At 37.5% G+C, this 13,122-nt stretch overlaps 1 protein-coding gene across 5 annotated transcripts in view; it reads left to right on the forward strand.

The window, feature by feature from the left end:
* The window catches only part of TBL1XR1 (TBL1X receptor 1), a 167,093-nt gene that overhangs the window by 119,022 nt on the left and 34,949 nt on the right, over positions 1-13,122 (forward strand). For 4 of the 5 annotated variants that reach the window (XM_040621585.1, XM_040621586.1, XM_008705316.2 and 1 more), the window contains one exon: positions 7,991-8,093. The exons of the other annotated variant lie outside the window; for it this stretch is intronic. In XM_040621585.1, the coding sequence (XP_040477519.1) occupies positions 8,036-8,093 (58 nt within the window). In that variant the 5' untranslated portion in view covers positions 7,991-8,035. The remainder of the gene's footprint in view (positions 1-7,990; positions 8,094-13,122) is intronic. 5 annotated transcript variants of the gene reach the window in all.

Genomic DNA, 13,122 nt, shown 5'->3' on the forward strand with positions numbered 1-13,122 from the left:
TACTTTGCTGAAATAAACTATTTATTTCCTTTGCTCCACGGCAGATTGAGAACTTACACCCAATGAAGTAGTTTTGATATATGATTCTGTGTGAGTCTAGAAACTGTTATTTAGCAGGGTACCGTCATCCTCTGTGACTGCAGTGGCTGGCTGACCACTGAGGGCTGCCATTCACAGCACAGTCTAAGCTGAGCACTGACATTGTGCACTGTGCACGGGGCCTTGGCAATATATTTTGTAGGACTTTCTAGTGCTAAGAATTTTCATTCTTCATCGTCATTAAATTATTTTACATTATACATTCCATACTATTTTCCTAGTGTGTTTTTTTCTGTACCGAGGAGTGTTTAGTATTTTAATAACATTTCTAAATACATACTATGTCTATATATATAGAAATGCTATTCTCATATGACATTAAAATGAGGAAGTTAATACTGAAGAGGAAATTAAATAATGTGTAGAATGCTTTGCCCCATACATAGCATTTAGGAATTTCTCGATAATTGCGAATATTCTTCTGCTTCCTTTTCCTTAACACTCGAATGAATAAGGAGCAGTGTGCACACACAGGAGCAGACATAACTTGGCTCACTTCAGACATTTGAAGTAAAAGGAAAATGCTCTTCCAACACTGTGCCTGTTACAGAAACCTGTAAGCCACTTGGTTTTACATCCTTTGCTTACCTATTCCCTCAGCCTTAAGGTTTATGCTTTCAGAATTTTCTGTATTTTTTCTTACCCAAGTTGGTATTAATTGTTGTCCTCACAGTAACCTATAAAGTCACAGTGTCCGGCCCTGGTCTACTTCGTTTAGCTTTGCTTAGCCCCATGTCAAGCCCCATAGCCTGTCATAGTGCCTGGGACACTGGAAGTGTTCCACCCAAGTTTTGACTGGGGAGTGCTTTAGTGCATTTTTTCTCCTCTTAGGTTTTGTTAATTGCATGACCATTACAGTGTTTACTTTCTGCTTGTCACTACCCCACTGCCACAACTGTATCTCATCTGCATTTGGTTTCTTTCATTTGTAACCCCCAAAATAATAGAAATAACTTAGGCACAGTCTGTTCCTGTAGGGAAACAGAATCAGAGGTACCACTTTCCATGAGACATGAGCTGTAATATTTTAAGTACTCCAGAGCATTTCTGCTGGAATGTCCTCTGTTTTATCTCTAGTTCAATACATATAAAGTGTGACTTCCAGGGGGCTGTGCTCTCTAGGCACCCCATTTTTATGGGTAATTCTTCATACTTTTAGTCTAGAAACAATTCGAAAAAATTCCCCCCCTTTTTCTTTCCTCCAAATATAATCTATCACTAATTTTAGTCATTTTCTTGTTCTAAAACATCTCTTGGATAATTTCCCCTATGTGTCTGCCTTTTTTGGTTGCAACTGAAAAGTCTCAAATTGGGTTACACAATAAAATTAATTTCTGACTTCTTTAACTGAATTAGAGTGGTAAATTAGTTTCTGATAGTACTTAATCCAGTTGCTTAATAGATAACTTGATGTTATTAATACCATAGTTTCTCTTGTCTTTCTTCTCTGATACCCTTCTCTGTTTCTCTCTCATCTCTGCTCTAACCGCAGTGATGTACATAGTGTCCTTGTTATCTGCCCCTCTCTGAAAGAAAGAGGTTGTCTTTCCTAGAAACCAGCAGATGTCTTCTAGCATTTCATTTACCAGGAGTGATTGAGGTGGGGCAGAGGGAAGTAATGTGTATATGTGGGGGTGGAGTGTCAGCCCTAAGTTGAAGATATAAAATCTGCTGGTTGACTTAGGCAATTAAGTAAGTGCCTTCCTTTGGACTGGGAGGTGCATCTCATTTAAACCACAGGGCTGGGAATGGAGTAGTTCTCCAGATTGAAAGTAGGAATAATGGTGTCTTTTGTCAGACTGTGGCAGTGGAGGCTGTAAGAGGCAAGCCACGGTTTTCTCCATCTTGCTGATTATAGTCACTCAGCAGTTCTCAGTTTCTGAGTTCCAGAGAAGCCTAAGGCATCTTTCCTTCTAGATGGTCTCCAACACCATACCATCCCCAACATAACAATTACCTTGAGCACCTGTGGGTGATTAATATTTATTTGGAAAGGTAACCCAGAATGTCCAAGGTGGCATTGACAGTTACTTGCCAATATTAAAACAATTTTTTAAATATATATATATATATTTGAGAGAGGGAGTGTGTGTGTGTGTGTGTGTGTTGTCGCCAATATTAAAACAATTTTTTAAATATATATATATATATTTGAGAGAGGGAGTGTGTGTGTGTGTGTGTGTGTGTGTGTGTATGAGTCAGGGGAGTGACAGAGGAAGAGACTCTCCAAGCAGACTCCATGCTGAACATGGAGCCCAGTGTGGGTGTCCATCTCACGACCCATGAGATCATGACCTGAGCTGAAACCAGGAGTCCAATGCTTAATGACTGAGCTACTCAGGTGCCCCAAAACAATTTTTATTTTTAACATCATAGTTCTTTTAGCAGCTTTTTATATTGTTGCTCTTTTTCATCTTTTGAATATACAACTGTGGCAGATATTTGTAGATGTATTTACAGATATATTTTCTGTTTTGTCACAATTTTGGTAATATTGAATATTTTTAAATCTTTATTAATGTTATGGCCAGAATGTTTTTATGTTTATTGTTGGTGAAATTGAACATTTTCCTAATGTTTCAGCTAGAGGGGCCATAAATTGGTTTGCTGTCTTGAGTGGACCCAATTTGTTGGTATTCAATAAGAATCAGAATAGCCATGGGAGGAGGGTAAGAGGGACAGACAAAATGGGTGAAGGAGAGTGGGAGGCATGGGCTTCCAGTTACAGAATTAATAAGTCACGAGGTTAAAAGGTACAAAATAAGGAGTATAGCCAGCAATATTGTAATAGCATTGTATAGTGACAGATAGTAGCCATACTTGTGGTGAACATAACATAACGTACACCATGTTACACACCTGAAACTAACATAATATTATGTGTCAGCAACACTTCAATTAAAAAAAAAAGTCAGAATAACCATTTATTCCCTTTGGTCCAGTTATTTACTCGTAGAGACTTTTCCTGATTCTGAGAACTATTCATTAATGCACACCTACCATAAAGAAATGAAAGAGAAACAACTTTAAGCTTAAATATCCTGATGGCAGTCTTAGAGGAATGAAGGTTTAGGATCATCCAAACAGTTGAGCAATTCAAAAATTAAACTAATATGTCTGTTATGAGATAATATGCCACCACTACACATTGTGTAAGATAAAGTCATTTCAGTTAAACATTTGATTTTGGATCATGTAAAGGGTTTCCATGTCTCCATAGAGTGTGTTGTAGGCAGGACATTTAAGAAAATCTTTCTGATTTTATTTCTATCCATAACTTTCCCCGTCTTTTCATTCTCTTAAATTTAAAATGGTTTAAATTTTATAGTTTATAGGTTTATAGTTGGGTGCTGGCTTGCTCCAGGAATGGACTCAGAAGAGAATATATCTTTCTCCTAAGAGAAGCTAGGAGATGATTCAATTTGTGGGGCAGTCATTGTTCAGTGTGTGTATGCTGAACTCAGTTTTGTGATGCTGAAAGTGCTTCCCATACTCGGTTGAACGAATCCTAGCTAAATTGTCTCAGCAGTCCTGTTTTTTGTAATAGTTGTTAAATTATTGTCCATAATGTCTGGAAGTAAAGTATTTCATACTAAACATTTAAAATATTAAGTGTATTTTTAATATAAACACTTGGCTAAATATTAGTTAAGACTAATTTTTATATTTACTTTTGACTAATACAGCTATGGATCTGAATTAAGTAACCGATTGCCTATAACTGATAGGAGTTTTGAATAAACGCTCTTATGAGTTTATAGGCTATTCTGAGAGTTAGGATGGAAAAGTACAAAGGCATTTAATTTTTTTCTTTTCTTTTTTTTTTTTTTTTTTAGAACTCAGTCAAGGATAAATAAGTTTAAGGATAAATAAGTATGATGAGGCAAAATATACCAAAAAAAATTGCTTTAGGTGGGGGGGCATGTGGGTGGCTCAGTCAGTTAAGCATCTGACTCTTGGTTTCAGCTCAGGTCATGATCTCAGGGTTGTGAGCTCCACGTCAGCGTCTGTGCTGGGCGTGGAGCCTGCTTAAGATTCTTTCTCCCTCTGCGCCCCCCCCCCCCGCCCCAAAGATTGTTTTGTGACTTTAGGAAGTATTATTTATTTTGAATGTCTTGTTTATTTAGTAGTCCATCAGCTCCTTGAGGGCAGGACTTACTTTACACATAGTAGCCTCATCAGGCCTGACACCCAGATAGTGTAGGATAGAGATTGGATGAATGTCTCGCTGCTGTTTTGTGGCCTTGTTTAAAGGTAGTTGTACTAAAAAGTACCACAATGGAGGAGAGGCAGTGGTAAGACTTCTTGTATCCCCTCTGAAACTGAGTGATGTCTAGTATCTGAGTGGTCTTCACTGGGACAGATGAAGAGTACATCACATTATAGAGGACAGACAGACCAAAATGGAGCAGTTGTACAAAGCCGTGGTGAGTCTGATAAGGAGGTAGTCTAATTTTGCTCTTTGGCCTACAAGCTTTTATGGTGTTTTTGAAAGTGAAGACTGGCGTTTTCAGGCAAGGAGTGTCTTAATGTTTTCTTTTCGTTGTCCAATCTGTTCTTTTCAGGTGTCTTTTTGAAATTAGAATTTAAAAGGGTCAGTTTCATACCAAGCCATACTCTAGAATTAAGTGTCTTTGAAAGTGGATAAACTCAAGTCTTTGTAGACTCTCTGTAGTTTTATTGCAGCTGGGACCGAAACCTCTAGTACAGATTGCAATAAATTTACAATTCTTCTTCTTCTTCTTCTTCTTCTTCTTCTTCTTCTTCTTTTTTTTTTTTAATGATACCTTTGTTTGTATGTTTCTCTTCACTAACTGAACTCTGTAAGGCTTGGGCCAACCTTATTTCATCTGTCAATTCCTAATCTCAGCATAGAGATTTGTCTGCCCTAGCAACACATGTGGGGAACAATAAGGTTCTTTCTAGGAATGTAAGAGCTGGCAGAAGTAGGACCGCTGGTGGAATAATACTTCTAAATTTGAACAGTTTACCCCTTTCCCTTAAAAAATGTTACTCTTGATTCCAGAAATTGATACAGTATAGTGTTGTGATCAATGGAATAAAAAAATAAATAGCAATTTGAACAGATAAGAAGGTTTCTGCTCTACTCACTGGGCATTTTTTGTGATGATTTTTAAAAATGTACCAGCAATATGTATTCATTATAAGAACTTTTATAGACAATAACTGACATCATTTTGGTTTGTATTTTTCCTTGCCCTGGAATAATTAGGTAATGCTGAAGAATCACTGATCACCACTCTAAGTTGAGACATCGACGGCCTTAGCTTATCAGAACCGAGCACTGGTGCAGACCTATGCGTCTTAGGTGCTGCAGTGCCCGTGTTTGAGTGTTGAACTGAATGATACATTAGAGGAAAAAATACTCTTGTTTTCTTTGTCAGTCTGTTTCACTTTGATTCCATCTAGCATATTTCATTTTGGGAAATCCTGTTAATGAAGTAGTGATGAATTGTTCTGCTTACAAACATATCCATGATTGGTTAAATTATTATTTAATTTCTTATAATTCTGTGATAGTGTGGGATTGGCTTTGTTTTGTTTTTTGAGAGAGTGCGCGCATGCGAGAGTTGGGCGGGGGTCGTAGAGGGAGAGAGAGAAAGAATCCCAAGCAGGCTGCACAGCCAGTGTGGAACCCGACGTGTGAGGCTCAGTCTCACGACCCTGAGATCATGACCTGAGCTAAAACCCAAGAGTCAGTGCTGAACTGACTGAGCCACCCAGGTGCCCCAGTTGTTTTGTTTTTAGAAGTCATGCAGTTCAACAGACTTTCAAAATTGACTATTTAATATCTACTATGTGTGTGCCAGACACATTGCTACACGTAACTGTGGGTCAGAATGAAATGGAGCAAGATATCCTCCAGAGCATGAATCACCTAATGTACCATAGAGGCATCTAGACAAGATGTCCTGAGCCAAAATCATCAAAGGGGTATTTACCTTTATCGTTCCAAACATTCAGGTTGTTAATTGTACTCCCTGAGTTAATTTTGTGGGAGAGCACCTTTCTCTTTCTATGAAGATAATTGTTACTCTTCTTCCGTTGTTTCTCTTTTCATTAAATGGAAGTACTGCCGATCCAGATTTCCTGAGAGAACCTTTGGTTCTTCCTTTCACCTCGCTCCTGTGTCCAGCTGGTCACACTTTGGAACCCCTGTACTTCTCCCCGGCTTCAGTGCCATGGCCCCCGTTTCCTTCGTCGTTGGGTTCCTGCAGCATCATCCTACCTCAGCTCTTATTCCAGTCCATTTTCATTTCAGGCTCTTCTACATATCAGAGCCAGGATGATCTTTATACAGGGTCGGTCTGGTCATTCTGCTACTCACTCAGAACCTGTCAGTATATTTTCTTTAAGCGACGCTGTCAAGGCCCCGTAGAACATGGTTTGTGTTTGTGTTTTGAGCCTTACCTCCATGTTTTGTTTCTCTTTCTTCATCTAGTCTGCTGCTCACCGGATTCCTTCCGTTCCCTGCCTTCCTCCCACAAGTGTTGATGTTCTCCCTCTCCTCGTCCATCTTTTCGGGTCTAAACACCGGTGATACTTTCTTCAAGATGTATTCCCAGACTACTAAATTTGGTTAGGGTTTCCTCTGTGTGTGTCATTGGAAAATTGTTATTACTTCCTTGTTTGTTCTTTTCTGCGACAGAAACTTGATGTGCTCAGTCACTACTTTTTCCACAGCTTAGGGCAGGAGCAGTTCCCCTCACACAGTAGACCACTCAAGGATTTGTTAACTTGTGACTTTTTAAAATGTACTGTGAACTCTGCATCATAAAGAGACGGATGATGTAGCCGGACAGTCAACACCGGCACATCACGTTAGATAGCCCTTCACTAAAGAGATGCCAGTCTATCCTTTTTAACTAAGGGACCAAGAAAGTACACAGTCCGTGGGTCAGATCTGACCCACTAGCCTTTTATAAGGAAGGTGTTCTTTTTTGTTTTTTTAAGTGCTTGAAAAGAAGTCCAAAGGGAAATATTTTATGAACCAGCTCTACCGTATGAAATCCAAATTTCGCCATCCATAAATGAAATTTGACTGGAACACGGCCGGACTCACTTGTCTGCGTCTTGTTTGTTGCCGCTCTTGTGCTGCAACCATAGAGTTGAGTGGTTTTAACAGAAACTGTGTATGAGCGGCGAAGCCTAACATATTTACTGTCTGTCTCTGTACAAAAACTGTTTGCTGACTTCTTTTTTAAATAATTTCTGTGACATGAGGGCAGATGAGTATAATGAGGACATACTTAAGTTAGGTCTCCGTTGCCTTTTTTCCCCTCTCTCTGAATTCAAAGTTTAAGTATGTCCATTAAGAGAACATCATTTGAGTTTTGAAAACTCTGTTCCCACCTCTCTGCTTTACACGTAGTAGATCTTTTTGAAACTTGAACATTGCAGATTAGATGTTGAAAAAACAGACACTTCAAATCCTCTCAAATTATGTAGACAAAACCGGTGTAGATGGCTCATCCTTTACCCAGTGGTCTAAAATCATTCTTTTCCTAAATAAATAATATTCTGATTCCTAAAATGTACTGTTTTTGTTTTTTTACAGTTAAGGAGAAAGAGGAAATAACTTTTTACGCTATTTGATATAGTCATATAAAATATGATGCTGAAGCCCTTTTACAAATTTTGAATCCTTTTCGCAAATATGTTACCTTGCAGAAAAATAGACCAGCCATGTTTTGGTTGTATAATCTATTACTAACTATTGAAATAACTTTATTGTTAGGGTTTATTATCAGGCAATATAGAACCTTCATTTTACATCATTAAATAAAATCAATGGTTTTTACAACATTGTTTACATTTTGTTTAAAAATATTTTATTGAAAATACTTAATTAACTTTGTTTTATTTTTAGGGTTATATCCTGTGTTGTGACCTCATGGTTTAAGTGGGAATAAAGATGAGTATAAGCAGTGATGAGGTCAACTTCTTGGTATATAGATACTTGCAAGAGTCAGGTGAGTACTTTCATAAAGTAAATAGGCCTCAAATTATTTTAATATTCTCAAAATAACCTTTTATGCATTTGAAATTTGTATCAGTCCAAACTGTTGAACTTTGTATGTTTCCTTAATGTCTGGACTGCCATTTTAAAGCTATGTGTTACTGCATGGTTTAACTCTCTGACTCTTTCAAATATGTTGGAATCATCTCAGGCAAATATTTGTTAAATGGTTTGGCTTTCAGTGTTCAAAGACCATTTTTTTTTATAAGTTGTTATGAAATGAGATTGCACATGGTCAGTAGGAACATATAAACTCTCAGATAGCACCAATTTGATAATGTATATTCAGAATCCTCAGCTAAATGTTACTGATCCTAACTGCAGTTAGCATTTCAATAACTAAATTAACCGTATTTTTTCAGAATGTTTTCATAATCATTATCCCTATCGATTTAGTTTATCTTTGACTTGAATTCTTACTAATGTGTTTATTGGTGGGTGATTAATAAATTAAATCACTGGAGGTCATTGGTAATAAATATTAATGAGTAAATCAGTGTTCATTTTTAAACAGATCAAGAGTCGTCCTAAAACAGAAGGAAAACTTCAAGGGAAAATGTGGGATGGATTAAGCAAGAAAATGTTAAAGTAGAAGAGGGAAAACGGGTGGATGGGGCACCGGACCTGGGAAAGATTGACAGCACTGGCGAGTGCAGACTGTTAGCATGACATGGAACCATTTGGTAGTTGAAAATAAGCTAGAGAGTTTGCATTTTAGACATCATAACTTAAAGTTGTGACGTTGTAGTAGTAAGGTGAGGCATAGTGTACATGTAAAAGGGTAACTGTGGTTGGCACCTGTGAGGTAGGACAGAAGGCCGGGAGTAGGAATTGAGCCCTCAATTTTGATTGTGATTCTTCTAATAGGGCTTAGTCATTGTCCTTTCCTGTGCAGGGAGTGCAAACATGGCCTTAGATTTTAGATCCCCCTCCGCTGAGCTGTTGCCAGCTGCACTCCAGTTCTGAGCTTTGCTCTCCCCTGGGGGTTTCCTATTCCCAGGCACCATCACTGCTTCTCTCTGGCCTGAAACAGCTGAGAAAATGATGTCTAATGAGGGCAGAAAGGAAGAAAGTGAAGAGACTAAAAGTAACCAACTAAGGTAGAATAATTTGTTCTGAAGCTTTGAAATAAATAGATCTTGGTGTTGTTGTTTTTTTTTTTTTCTTTTCTTTTTTAACTGGTCAGCTGGTATTGAAGGCAGATCCTAATACAGTATCCATTGAATATTTTGAGTAAGATTAAAATGATTAATGAAGTGGAAAAATAGTGACCTGATCTAGTGGTTATTACATATATAAGACAGATGCACATGCCTTGATATTGTTACTTGGTAACTTTGGCCAAAATTGAAAGAATTTTTGGGTCAAAACAAACTCCTGCTTTTTCTGCCTTTGAATGGGACCACCATTTGAGCCAGAGCTTCGAGGCCTTGGATGCTAAAGTAGAAGACGTGAAGGGCCAGTGGATGAGAACTGTATGTAATGGCTTGTAGGTGTATTGTGAAGGCTGCTGCTTAGGTTGAATCATAAGAAACTGCTGTTTCTGGAGACGAGAGACAGTTGGAAGAACTCAGCAGCAGCCCGTGCTGAGATGAAATGGGCAGAGTGAAGTTGGAGATGTTAATGAACACTCGGATTTTGTTCGCAAACAGAAGTCCACAAATTGGTGTTTTATGTTGCTACAAAAAAAAAAAAAATACAGCAAGTAAAAGGGGCAGTAAAATAATACTCCGGATTAATTTCTGGAAGTGTATCCATTGGTTAAATATTATCAGAAGTCTTCTTGAAGTTGCTGATGTTCTCAGAGAAAATCCTTTGAAATTCTTCGTTTTAAGGTGTTCTATGTTGCAGTAAAAATAAAGCAAGAATTAAGAAAACAACTTTGTGTGGTAGACTGCTGCTTATCGTAGTAAGTCCTTTACAATTTTTTACTGTGTTCTCAGTTGTGCTCTGTATATTTAGAAAGTTTTCTGTTTTACAGTGTACCCATAATGAAGTACGATGTTAGGCCACATCTCTGAAGATGTGAATACCAGTCCCTTTACTAAATTGGTAACTTCCTATTTACATTATGATTTATAGGGGAAAATCAGGTTCAACTAATGACATTCTGACTTATGGCAGTTTCTCTAGGAATGCAACTTGCCATAAATTTAAGAACCGCCAATACCAGAGTTCTGAAGTTTGATCCTCTGAGCACCTGCATTAGAATCACTTAGAGAACGGCGAGTGGGGGCCAGGAATCTGCAGTTTACAAATGCCCCAGGTGATTCTTAGGCATAATAAAGTTTGAAAGGCCACTGGTCCATATTAGTTGTAGGACGATTAGAATTTGACAAGAAAGTTGACAACAGGTATGTAGCGTGTTCGCAATATCTTGAAAGAAACATTATATTTAGTAGTTACCCGAGATAAAGTAGAAGGCATGAAGTGTACATATTGAGATTTGTAGTGTGAGAATATCTCCTACTAAACTTTAGGGAGGTGCCACTAAAAGTGGTGTATTTGTTTTTATAGGCAGGATTTTGTAGGAATGATGAGGCACGTTCATATCATAGAGACACTCATTTGAAGTTACTTCCAGAAATAGGAGATGGGAAAGAGTTTAGGATGTTGATGGTTCTGTCACCAGGTTTCAGATACAGCTCAGAATCTAGCCCATCTCAGCACTTGGTGACTTATTCCAAAAATTGTTTCTTGGTTTTAACCTCTAATTATACATAAAAATGGCCATTTTTGCAAGTGATTTGAATTTGGAATCCAGTAATTCCTTTTCTGGGTGTATTTTGGTGTGTTTCGGAGTACTGAATTGGAATTAGGAGTTAGGTGGGAAGAAAAGAAGTAATCATGGCAAAGAAAGTATTTGTGAAAAGACCTTCACAGGACTGGTTTTTAAAGACTACCACTAAGGAAAGTAAAATTTTTTCTTGCTTGTCTCATCATCTAAAAGCTCTCAGGCAGAAAGTCCAGAAAACACCTTATGAAAGTTTATTCTGTTTTGATAAATGTATAATTTAGAAATAATGTTTTCCAGTAAGAACTTCTAATATTTGTTCTCTGTAAACAGTGTTTCATGTTGGCTGGAGTATGGTATCTGTCTCCAGAGGAATAAAATCCCTTAAATTGTTTTAAATACTTTATACCATGTGATGACCATCCTATTATGACTATTGTCAGCACTAGAAGATACTATTAAAAGTCCATCTCCTCTCCCCAATTATATAACTTCTGATTTTTTTTCTTCATCCGTAACACTTGTTGCTTGTTGAAAGGGATTACATTGTGATACTCAGCCTCAGATGTTTTATAGGCTTCTGTTTGAAATAAGTCATCCTCCCCTACTCATTAAAACTAATTAAGAGGAAAGTATATTTATTGTACGATGTCTTTATTAAGTGTTGTAACTTTTTATTTTTCTCAATTCTGTCTCTTACAAGTTCACCCTAAGCAAATTACTTTGGTCATCACCATTTTGTACACTTAGGCTTTCATAGTCAACAAAAATTTTCTAGGAAAGAAAATTTTTTTCTCTTTTGAGATGACTTGAAAATTGAGTGTATTTGACAGTGTAGTACCGTAAGTAATGATTGACTTGATTATTCAGTATGCTCCATTTAATTAGCGTTTGCCCAAGGGCATTAATAATTTGATTGCCCTAATAACTCACATCTAGCAACCATATGCAGAATAAGCACTAAGGGGTACAGCTAAGTTGTATGGAACAGAACTTGATACAGTGTTAATTTTAAAAGATATAAGATGGTTTGGACCTTTTAAATTTCCCTCTTTTTTTTTTTTTTTTAACCCCTCCTCCCCTTTTACATCACCTTTGAATCTCCTCTAGTTATTCCCAGGTTTAGTGTTATTTTTTCCTAGAGAAATTGTACTGGCAATTATTCGTGACCTTGTGCCACCTTTTTTCTTGTTGCTTTGAGTAAGATGCAATTTTATTTTGTTTTAAATTGTGTATTTGGTTTGGGGGAGAATTTTTGATTCTAGATAGAACTGTCATCTATGACATGTTTAAAAGCTCAGTAGCATTTCGGTGAATGGTGTACTTAATATTTAGGACGCTGTGAAACAGTTGCATTTTACGATTGAAGACTAACTGGAAAATGCAGAAACAGTATGTCCTTATTACTGAGCTATTTTCTAGATCGTGATTCCAAGCTATCATTTTTTAAAATCCTCGTGGTTTTAGAACTGAGGTTCATTTTGCCACACAGTCTCAGTTTGTGAAAAGGTGATGATGTATGTAAGCTTAAAGCATTTGGTGCATGAAAGATCATCTTGGCTCTCCCTCCCGCCCCCCATCTCTCTCCACTGTTCATGAACTCTTTCAAGGGGATATTCAGTCTCTCTGGATATAGGCCTTGCCCTACTCCACTTTTTATGAGACGGTGCTTCCTTGAGATGTTCTGTTTTTTGTTTATAAGAGCATACACAATTTAGAAATCTACACATGATCATAGTAGGCACAAACTAACCCGAATGTTTATGTGTAACATTAAGGTTCTGATCTGTAACACCGAAGAGCCTATTCGTTGTTGTTGGTTTGGTTTGGTTTTGTTTTCCATTTAATGATTTGGTATTAACCCCTGCAATGGCTAAGAAAATGTCAGCAGTCAAATGACAGTGTAGTTTCTCTTAACTCAGATAAAGATAACTGGGCTACATAAACTTTCCTTCCTCCATATCCTCCTGTTGGTGCCACTTATAAACAGACTTGAACAACAAACTGAATAGAGTCAGGTTAAACTGGCTCTCAGTGCCCTCTAGCCATGAAGGCCTAGAGTGAGGGGAGTTCAGGATTGGGTATGTCCACCTCCAGTCTTTCTTTTCATTTTTACGAGTAATTGGTCGGCTACAGAAATGCAGGTTAAGTGTACATACATTTTGCTTTGTAATCAAATAAAATATGCAGTAACATGGATTTGTCACATATAGTTGTACACATGACTAATTAACGATAAACAGCAAGT

This window comes from Ursus maritimus, unplaced genomic scaffold (assembly GCF_017311325.1).
Source record: "Ursus maritimus isolate PB19 unplaced genomic scaffold, ASM1731132v1 scaffold_4, whole genome shotgun sequence".
In the NCBI taxonomy this organism is placed as follows: Eukaryota; Metazoa; Chordata; class Mammalia; order Carnivora; family Ursidae; genus Ursus; species Ursus maritimus.